General features: G+C 30.5%; 1 protein-coding gene across 5 annotated transcripts in view; it reads right to left on the bottom strand.

Moving 5' to 3' along the window:
• Window positions 1–473: 473 nt before the first annotated feature.
• LOC124369024 (solute carrier family 26 member 6-like) overlaps window positions 474–11,897 on the bottom strand; it is a 73,687-nt gene continuing 62,263 nt past the window's right edge. For 4 of the 5 annotated variants that reach the window (XM_046826692.1, XM_046826695.1, XM_046826693.1 and 1 more), the window contains exons 10-14: window positions 9,344–9,520; window positions 8,515–8,787; window positions 6,494–6,622; window positions 3,715–3,841; window positions 474–2,071 (exon numbers count right to left, since the gene is read on the bottom strand). In XM_046826692.1, the coding sequence (XP_046682648.1) occupies window positions 1,929–2,071; window positions 3,715–3,841; window positions 6,494–6,622; window positions 8,515–8,787; window positions 9,344–9,520 (849 nt within the window). In that variant the 3' untranslated portion in view covers window positions 474–1,928. The remainder of the gene's footprint in view (window positions 2,072–3,714; window positions 3,842–6,493; window positions 6,623–8,514; window positions 8,788–9,343; window positions 9,521–11,897) is intronic. The other variant, XM_046826697.1, reaches the window with a different exon arrangement.

Below are 11,897 nucleotides of genomic sequence, written 5' to 3'. Positions count from 1 at the left end.
GAGGATTAGGTCAAAGTACTTTGACATTCTAGGCAAAAGATATTCTGAATATTTGTTCCCAGCAGTTACAATAGATAGCATGAATAGGTACGAGAGGCACCTCGCTTTGATAAACGTCAATAATCCAATCACCTTTAGACAAATATTTGCCAATTCATAAAGGAAGGAAATACCATTTTGTGCCTTACTTTAAAGAATTGTACCTCTCAAGGGGGAAATTTCCTGACATCAATTTTAGAACACCTAATGGGTATTAGCAAAAAGATTAGAGAGAGGGATCTGAAGAACTATCCTTAGAATTAAAAAATATTAAGAATGAAATCACTTGTTTAAGCTACTGAGCAGTTAATGAAAAAAAATGTAAAGAACTCAGCCCTAACATTTATTTACTGTAAATAACGAAGACTCATGACAAATTTTATTTGACAGGTCTTCTGTAGTTTTGAATGAGGTTTTTAAAAGCATTATCATTATTACAAATTTTTAAGTAGCAATTTTAATTTTCTCATATACCTAAGTCCTAAATTCTTAAGACATCCTAAATTATTTTTAAAGACTTTAAAATAAATTACTTTACAATAAACCTCATCATTACTTATGAAATTTAAGTACACAACAGTACAAGTACGATTATAATATTGTCAAAGATGACAAATATATTATTTAGTTGCTTATACCTTTTTATTACTTTCATCAAAACATAAAATCTAACTCTATACCAAAATATATCTTTAAAAATATATTCACAAGTTTTCAGCAAAAATATTTTCATAATTTACTTACGCTATCAGCCAGTCAGACTATTATGTACAATAAATAGTTTTTTGTATTAAAAAACCTCTCTGCCGAGAGCGTGCACACTACAACTGCTACGATCTGTTGATTATGAAGGGTTTCTATATTCATCATTGATTGTTATAACAACTAAATCATTACTACAAAATTGTCTTCTAGATTAAATTGAAACTGGAGAAAAATGCCAGAATGCAGTATCTAGTGAACTTGCACCATTATATTCAAGTTTATTCTATTACAACATTTCTTTTAAAACCCTTCAGTATATCTTAATTAATTATCGACTTTTAAAGCTGTCTTCCATGTTATTATTGCTAAGCCTCATTTTTAGACAGTCACAAATGTTTGAACTCTTAATGTTTTCAGCAACAAACTTTACTAAGGTGGTGTTTGATTATTAAAAAGTCAATAAGATTCTGTTGAGAAGACTAGGTTAGATTTGTACACTGTCCCACTAACACAGTATTTAAAACCTAATACTTTAAACCCAAGTAAAAGGAAGTCGGAGCTCCAGTCCTAGAATTAGATGATAAGCACAGTTTGAGAGGAATATATGTGCTTGCAATAGAATGACCAACTTTTACTCACCATTGCAAGAAGTTTTAGGCACTAAATACGTTATGTTGTTCCTGATTTCATCACCCATGACTTCATAACAAGCAGCTCTTGGCTGAGTTGGGTAGTGATAAGCTAAAGCAGATTCCGACATTCTTTCTTTAAAACTATTTTGGTGCATATACATCACTAATAATAGTAGAATTACAAACCGTTAAAATATGGCCCTAACAGTCAATAGAAATTGTTTTAATGTTTGAAACATTACCAGTAAAGAGATAATAATTATAAGTACACACTGTACTTTTGTAACATCACATAGTCTAAACTTGAAATCCTTTGGTTTTATGTCCTATAAAGATAACATTCCTGAATAGAGTGAAAGATCAGTCTTTGGTGTATTAATGTTTAAAATATTTAAGTACAACTAAAAGTATACTAGACATTTGTCTTGTTCTTGACCTTCACCACTTTAAAATTTATACTATTTTATAGAAACATTTAGTGTGGACATTTACAAATTCAGCTACAATACTGTTAATAAAATTAACAACATTATCAATAATACTACACAATCGTCATAATGGGACATTTGAACTATCTTGAAGGGCAAGACTAGAACCTTGAGTATACAAAACAGCATTATCTACAGATGGGAAGAGTTTGTCCTCTGAAAATTTTGTGAAGAATTCACTCCTCTTCAACTGCTCATGAACATGAACTGTACATAACAAGAATGGTATGAATAAATGAAATTTATTATACCTTGCTAATCTTAAACGTAAAATACGGTAAAAGGCTAAAAATATTCATGTTTAAAAAAATTACAACTTATCCAAATAACTCTAATCAGCTAAATGCAGAACAAGACTATAATAAAATATAATACCCATTGAGAACTAAAATTCTGAAATCATTAAAATTTACACATATACAGCTTGAAAAATTGGAAAATACAATTATATTTTAATTAATTCACACTGACAATCAATGTTGATACACATTTTCTTCCACTACAAGTCTTTAGATTCAACAGAACTGCAAATTTTTTAAGAAAAAAGAAGCTTTTTAACACTTTTATTGTCAGAGAATTTATTTACTACCCCATCAGTCCCAGGCTGTTTAGGATGGGTATATTCCAACATTGTGAGCCCACCTTTATATTTTGTTATTATTTTGCATAACAATTCATAACTATTTATGGTCATAGAAAATTTTAATTTGCCTATTTTATTTCTATACGTATAAATATCTTTATAAAATACAGATATGAATGGTGTTTTTAGGATATAATATAAATACACAATTTAATACACACACAGAAAAGTACCAAATATACCACCTGATCATACAATAATCAAATAACCCCATTAATAATCTTTTGATCGGATAAATCAAGTACTCATGGAATTTTACTTTAAGAACTGCTGCACATATAGTATGCTTTATCATAAACAAAGTGGTCTCAAATAAAAACTGTTTATATGAATGTTTATATTTTTAATTAATTGTTTTACAAAATTTCAAAATGTTAGATGCTGTCAGTTTAGGTATGAATAACTAACTGATATCCAAAATTTTGTATATTGACAGCTTCAGTACAGCTTTATAACATCGAAGATGGTGCACTTTGCAGTTGAAAATACATGCAGTTGGCATATTCTTATAAGTTACTTAACAAATCCAATTATGTTTTTCAGTAACTATACAACACGATGAAGCGTGGTTTTATAACAGCCGCTTCATCTCCTCTGTTTAGGTTAAAATCTGCTGCCATCATGTACAACTGATGGTCAAATATACAACTGATTTACACTTTGTTGGTTTTGGTTGCCACTAAAGATCCCCATAAGAAGAATCATTATTTTTTTAAATAATAAATTCAACCTGAAATAACTGTTTCTACAGAAAATAAATAATTTCAGATAAATCAGAAGGTAACATTTTATTTGACACCTCATTCATAAAAACTGGCTTAATATGACAAAATATTAAACTAGTGCGGAAATACTTAGCATATTAAGTAAAAAAAAAAATGGATAATATCACAATTTCAGAAGAGTTTATTATTCCAAGAAATGAAAAGTAGGTGTCACCATTGGATTTTTGTGATGAGACTAGTCACAATGTTGTTGGTTACTGGTTAAGCAATATTTTTCATTCAGGTTTACTTATTTTATTATTAGTGAAATGATCAAACTTATTTTTATTTTTATAATAAATATAATACTGATTGTTTGAAAATGAAATTATCTCATTTGAAATCACTGTATGTTCTTTAAACTGTCCTTCAATTCCAGTTTTTGTATCTCCCAAACAGATTTCACACATTTTAGTGCAAAAAGAAGTATGAACTGGACTTACCCGAACACTTGGCAAGGCAGAGAGAAATTTGCAGTTTTTCAAGATCATTTGCTAGATTGAGTAGTACTTGAGAAGACGACGGGTCGATGAATATCACAGCAGACATGTCTATCACTACATTTTTTATCTGAAACATAAATTTTAAAATGGGGCAACAAAGTGTATAATAAGTCCATTTTTAATTTTAAGCAATTCTTTGTTTAAAGTGTACTACTGACAATGGAAAGTTTTAAGGGACAAAAGAATTACGAACAATTTCCATTGTTGAATATAATATAAAATAAAAATGTTTCAAGAACTGTTATCTGCTCTCCTCTTTGTGAAGTACTAGAACATACATAAAACCAGAGAAAATACCTATCACACAAAAGTTTGAGTGATTGAGTATTGTTTGGAAAAAAATATTTCAAAGTTTAAGAAATGTGAGTCAGTTTCTCACAAGATATTATTTATGGTTTCTTTATCAAGGACTAATTATTATTAGAGTATGTTTATAATGATATATTAGCTAAGCCTGTTTACGAATTTAATAGAAATGGACTGAAGCTGTAGGCTCAAGCTCCCTTCTCTAGCTTTTCCTGAGTAAGGAAAGCAATAACTAAATTATACTACAAAGTTATTTGCAATATATTTTTCTAAGAGATTATTATAAGTCTGTTAGCTTTTAAATTCTACTAAATATAAATTAAATTTCAACAATATTCTAAAAAAAGTCTTCACCTCCTGAATGAGATAGCCTTGAGAATCATTTTTCATATAATTTAAATTTCTTAATGAGACAGGAGTAGAAATATATGATCCAGGTCACAGAGATCATAAAACCTGCACTGAATGACAATGAATATTTTCAATTTCAATTATGGAAATCCTTCTATTGATAATTTGTTGATTGCTTATCATTTTAAAATTAATTTTGTTAAATTTATCTGGAAAGAATTTATGACAGAAAAGTAGGTGGAAGTAATATTTTTTCCGCAGGCAAGGCCAGTAAAAACTATTTGGCCATGTTTTGTAGAGAATTGATTGCTTATGAAATAAATTATCTGTCTTTTTCCACATCAGGTGCCATGGTTTTGGAAATGTTTTATTTCAATGCATGCTTAAACTTATATTTTATGTATTACACCTGAAGAGGAAATGGTCACTAAACCTGTGACATAACGTTATATAACATCCATTTGTTACTAATAAAAGTTAAACAAGTTTAATTAATTCTTAGAGGTGGGAGGTAGTTTTATATTATTTTTAGTTGTCTACACATGTATAAGGAGATAGTTATATAATAGACAGCTGGCCCGCCTGTACAGCTGTGACTGACATCTTGTTATTTCACAACATCTGTTTACTTTTTTGTGTTATTCTATGTGTATACTTCAGAGTTTCTTTCATCTAGTTAGTGATCAATAGCTAAATAACAGTTTACAGATTCTGACTTAGAGTAGAACTGTTTTCTACACTTATATATTGTAGAATATATATTGTACATGTAAATTCAAGTATATTGCATCAATGTTTTTTTTTAATATTTAGTTGATTTATAATTAAAATCATGTACAGAGGTAGTTTTAGAGCCTTGAATACATTATATATGAACATGTAAATAACGGTTTTTGCTTATGTCCTTAGAAAAGAAAAATAATATGTGTATACATTTTTCTAAATAAATATACATGAAAATTGTAAATATTTATTTTCAAAGACATACAAACTGCATATTTCTGAAATTACCACTAAAAGCTTAATACAATTTAATATAATGAACTTTTGTATATGTTAATATCAAATACAAAATACAATCCGTGAATAAGATATCATTTTATTTTATTTTTTACATAGTTTTTGGTGTCATAAACTAATAATATTAACTTTTCTAACTTTCTGAATACAATATTTTTCTATGTACTTTTGTGAAAACAATTATAAAAACAGTGGAATAATTAAAAGCTCACATGGTTGAAAACAAAAATTATCCAAGATTTTGAATTATGTAAACTTCATTGCTATTGTATAGGGATGTCAAAAGATTATGAGAAAGTTTGAACTAACCAAAACTTTACATTGAAAATGTTTGAATTATCCATAGTTTTATATATATATATATATATATAATATATATATATATATATATATATATATATATATAGTAACTGTAATTATAGTTCCACTTTAATATGTTACCTTTTGGCCATTGGTTGAGGTTGAAAATATGCTTTAGAAAAATAAATTAACAGTTGGCATAAAACACTGTGTTACTAAAGAAAGTTGACAATTCACCCCTAGAGTTAATACATAGACATGGGATTGTGTTTTCTCTGGCTTAGTATCTCATTTAATAATAGATTAATTAATAGTGATAATTTTTACACCAAAATCTCTTTTGCATGGTAAATAATTAATTTATTATTTATTTCTAATTATATAATTCAATGCGTATAATTAAATGTAGATTGCTCAAAAATAGTATAAATCTGTTATTATTTTACCGAATAACTGATTTATAGCAGCTGAGTATGTTATAATTTGTTAAAGCTATCACATGACTTTGGTCCAATCTTAAATTCAGGTCATCCATGAGGCATCATTACCCATAATCAGAGGTTGACTGCAGATCAAAATCAATGGCAAGGTAAATAGCAAAATTTCAAAAACACTTCACAAAATACACACACAGCTTTATAAACATTTACCAGTACAAAGCTTCTATGATTTGATATAGTGATACATAATTTGAGTTTTTCAAGAGATAAAATTGATAAATTTGTTTAAATTCTCAGCTTACCTTAGGTTTTTTTACATCTTCCAGTTCCTTCCTCAACAGCTTGTCAATTTTTGATTTGACAAAACTGTTATTTGCGAAATGCATTCCTCCAGAAATCTTAATAACTAGAACCTTCGGAACTTGTAATGCCTAAAAAACAACAAATTTAGTTGCTTAAAATAAAACATAAGATACCACTTAATCACAACTAAAACTATCTTTGAGCACACTGGATAAGGTGGGTAGAAGCTATTAACATAAATAATACTGTTATGTTTAGAATAATTAACTAAATTCAGCACTTTATAAGATAACACTTATTTTAACAACGTGATAAAGCCAGGTTAGTAAAGTAAATTTCTTAGGCTATAAAGCTTAAAATAAATTAAATATTCAAACAATTTTTATTAGATCAAATTATTTGCGAGAATCTAAAAATGAAAACCAAGCTTTTATAGTCAAATGATTATCTTAATATATTTGCAAAGTTGACACATTTTTTCCTGAAAACTAAAACAAAGAACACATGAAAATTAAACATGATTATTAGTAATTAACTTAATTAATTACTTTGATTAATTGTATAACTGCCAGTTGATATTTCACTTTAAAATAACTACAGTTTAAAATAAAAAAACATTATAGGTATAAGCGTAAAAAACTTTTAAAAGGTGTATCTTAAGTACAATATTTTCATCATTAAATTTTATTTGTTTTTATTATTTTATTATAAAAACAAATATATATTTTAATGAATATGCTTTAAGGGTTAATGAATTTGACTGTCTTTGACTACTGTAGAAAACAAATTAAATTGCACTTTACACGTGGAAAATATTTGCAATAATGTATCAACAGGATTGTTTACATTGATAAAATTATCACTTTCCGTGATATTTAAATCTATATATTTTTTATTAAGTTGTTCTCATATTTCTTTTTGAATGTCTTTACACCGTGGTACATGTACTTACAAATTTAGATATTGCAGACACTTTAAGGATTATTTCCACATTAGGTATAATGACAGTTTTTAGTCTGAATTGATAAGTTTATTTAAAAGAAATAATAACAATATTTTCAATAATTAAATTGAATAATTTTTTTATGAATAGTTTAGAATATAAGCTTTGTATTGATATAAAAACATTTTTCATATGTTTATTCTTACTGGAATAAAGGAAAAATTTGAAGTAATATTGTTTTACATATAACAAAAAAAAAGTACAGTACCTACGATTTCCAAATATAATAATTGTGACATTTTAGTATAAAATATAGTCACAATAAATAAAACGCACAAACAAAAATATAAATCAGGAAGTAATTTTTTTTACACAAATACAGTCATTATTTAACATGCTGCATATCTTTTGAATCTGCACTTTCAGTCAGGGCAACAGCTGATAATGACTCTTCTTCATCTAGCATCCAAGCCAATGGCAGAAAACAAAACTCACATACTGCTAAATCAAAACTTCAATTCTTCTAGTTTCTAAATATAATATTTTCACCTTAAAAATGTATCTAAACCGTATAAACAATAAAAACTAGATTTGTGTCACTTGCCATTATAGAGAAACACGCATGCAGTTGCTAGGTTACCAATTTTTATACCCCTAAAGAAACCATAGATTTAGAAAAAAAACAACATGTTTAGAAAGAGCTGCTCTTTTTAGTGTGTAAGTTTCATTCTTGCAAAACCAAAATACCCTTTAGTATGATGCTTGGAAATACAGGTAGTTTTTTAGCCTTCTCGCAATTTTGCGGCAGGCGCTAACTATTCGACTAGGTTATAAGTTGCTAAAGTCAAGTGATTAGGTTTATGGGATATTTCAATACCTATTTGGGATAGTTTAGTATATTGGGAACATGTAGATATTTTTGTCTGAGTTAAATCCTTGTCTGATGGTTAAATACGTCATAGAAGTGGAGATGACATTACAACTTAAAATGAGTCCCTGGCCAGTAGAAGAGTTAATCATTTTAATCTTTATGACTAAATATATTTATAAACATTAAAAATAAGGCATAAAACTTACCGTATGGTATCTGTCTATTTCCAAGTAGATATCTGTATTAGGCAGATTACCTAGGACATGAATCTGGGGATTCTGGCCCATGAGGATGATAGAGGCTAGAGAGACAATGATTCCCACTCCCAGGCCGACATCAATATCTATTAGTATGACGGACACAAATGTAACTATCCATATCACACCATCCCTTCGATAGTGTCTCCAAGCTACTGGCAGATCCTTCACTTGCATCAACATTCCCTTCAACGCAGTTATTATTATACCTGCCAGAACACACTGCAAAACAGATTCTTTTATCAAAAATATATCTCACAATTAATTTTGCAATAGTTCATTTACTTAAACAATCATTTTATTTTAAATCGGTTGCTCAAGCTAACACTTTAAATATTAAGCCACTTCCTTCATTCCAAACTCAAAAATCTACAATGGTAAAATTTTATTTGTTACAGATACCAAGTTATACTATTAGAGCATTCAGATAAAAAGTAAGCAAGATATAGAAAACATTACATCAACTAACTTCTTTAGATTATGAACACGTACAAATGTCCATATAAAGCATGCTACTGTTTCTATGCTAGTTAAACTCAAGGCACTAATGTTAGATGAACATGCTAGAGGTGACGTATAGCATCTTACTTCTTTTAGTATATAATCATACAGCACAAGGCTTGCTTCATTTTAATTAGGTCAACAGAGTTTGCTTTATTTATTATAGATAATTTACAATATCAATTCAGACATTTTGATGGACATACTGCTGAAATTTAAAACTCAAGCAAACTAAACCATTTTAATTAATTGTCTGTTATTTTTAGGAGAAACTTACATGGGGAAGAGGTTCAAAGAAAGGTCCAATGAAGAGCAACACAAGGACCAAGATGGAGCAGGAAACGATATTAGCCACCTGTGTCTTGCCACCCACACCATGCTGGATCAAACTACGTGACAGAGAAGCAGCAAATGGCAGGCAGGAGAACAGTGACCCAACAACATTGCCAAATCCCTTTAACAGTGAGTAATCAATATCAACAAAATGTTATAAGCAGTGCTCGATGTGGTACATGAAACTAATTTTCAATCGCTCGCTTCACACTCCCCTTTTTTAATGATAAAAATGGGATTTCCTTTTCTACTAGAGAATATTATTGTAAGGAGTTAGATAATTACTGACTTAAACTATCTACAATCATGACTCACAGTACCAAAATAATTTTGGTTAGCTCATATAAAAAAAATTGTTTATATAGGGGTAAAGATAAAGCTGTTTTTGCAAAAGTTTGCCATGATATGTTGCTAAAGAAGCCAATGCGTTCCCAATACTAACATAAGATTGGTGAGGCATAGTTATTGAAAAGCTTGTGCAACCCCAATTAGAAGGCTGGCTAGAGAGAAAGATAGACAGTGAGTAAAAAGGAAGAGGAATTTTGTGTTGGTTACGTGTATTACTAGTTCTTTTAGTTTGATCTATCTCGTTTTAAAATCGATTTTGACATCATCTATTATTTTAATATCTTTGAGTTGTGTTATGTTTTAATATATCAGGTTCTATATTGTATTTATAAAATTTGAATACACTTGTGAGACCTGTTCAAAATTTATATGAGATTATGAAGTGCATTGAGGGATTGATTTAAAAAGGTTATTTAATTCAAATAGTTTTAATTAACCAGGTAATGGGGAGTACTGGTGACAGAGCAAGAGTAAGGAAGAAGATAGAAGAGATCAATAACCGCCATGGACTCCACTCAAATATGTTCTGTGTCTAACAGTATGCAGTATCTCTTACACGTCTTAGAAATGTTATAGCCCCACAGTGTGTTGGGAGAGAATGTGTTAGTACATAGTGATCATGTTTGTATGCATGCATATTGTGATTGCAAAAACTATTTTTCATTAGACTGCAATGTATTTATATGGCATCCAATTCTGTCAAGTTCAGTAAATTGGAGTAAGCGACTACCTTTTTGTCAGCATTGCAGTACACGTCTGAATCACAGGGTTTTTCAGTGTAACAAAAACCCAAAATTTTAAATACAATACTATTCAAATAGTATTTGAAAGTGAAACGTATTATGATGCAACTATCTTTCTTCACATACTCTAATTCATTCACATCCACCTTGAAATTGAGTGACTTGATGGATACTTTCACATGACTGCGGGCTTTCTAATGTTCAGGAGCCAAGTTCAAACATCAGAGATTTTTGTCTAAAATGTATATCACTGTCCCAAAAGTACGAGTTTGTGTTTTACCAAAGGTTATTCTCCAAGTAGATATCCACAAGTGTAACAACATAGCACACACTCGATTAGATAGATGGGTGTTTCAGGTGGAGTGTCAGTTCAAACCTGTAATGTTGAGTTTATTAAGAAAAGAACATGAGATTGTTATTGATTTACATGCTTCAAATGGGTAAGACATCCGTCTCACCCAGTGCGACCAGTTCAGGAGTTCGGAAATATTGGTACCTTCCCAGCTTTTCGGAAAGATGAACTTATCGCCGCTGTCTGATCTCTCCGTAACAGAAGAGTGCCTGGCTTTGATAGCTTACCCTCTGACATCCTTAAACTCGTCACGGAGGTAAATCCACAACTTCTCTTGGACCTTTTCAATGCGTGTTTAGCAGATAGTGTCCTTAACTCTATATAGAAGGTGGCCCACCTAGTCTTGATCCCCAAGGCTAAAGCTGCACTGGAGTCTCCTTTTTCATTTTGCCCCTTGTGTATGTTCGAAACAGCGGGAAAGGTGATGGAGAAGCTCATTCGTATCAGACTGAGCGATTTATCACCACAGCAGCATAGTTTCTGATCCAGCCACTCTACCATCGACGCCATCCAGTAGGTACTGTAGTGCTGGCAATACGGAGGGCGGAGGATCACAACCACTGGTCGCGTGGTCCTCCTCATCACAATGTGAAACATTGTTCAATGTGAAAAATGTTTTTAATTCTGCCAGGTGGAGCGACATGCTGTGGGCGCTAGAGCACACATTTCACGTTCCGATTTATCTCCTGAGAATCATTGAGTCGTACTTGACTGAACACATCCTGCTGTATGATACCACCGAAGTTCAGCAGCGATTCTCCATCATTTTCAGAGCTGAACAGAGTTTGATTCTTGGGCCTGTTCTCTGGAATGTGTCTTATGACATCTTGCTGAGATTCGAGATGCCAGACAGGAGCCTCCTTATTGGCTATGCCGATGATGTTGTTGCGTTGATCGCAGAAAGAAACATTGAGCAGGCGACACTCAAACTTGTTCTGGTTATAGCCAGTCAACGAGTGATCTGCCTATGATGATCAGCAAGACAGAAATAGTGCTCCTTACAAAGAGGAGAATTTCCACCTTGTTCCCCCTGTAAATGGACAACATCCAACTGG

This window comes from Homalodisca vitripennis, chromosome X (genome assembly GCF_021130785.1).
Source record: "Homalodisca vitripennis isolate AUS2020 chromosome X, UT_GWSS_2.1, whole genome shotgun sequence".
NCBI lineage: Eukaryota > Metazoa > Arthropoda > Insecta > Hemiptera > Cicadellidae > Homalodisca > Homalodisca vitripennis.
The sequence above is the reverse complement of the archived record's forward strand: the minus strand, read 5'-3'. Positions and strand labels throughout refer to the sequence as shown.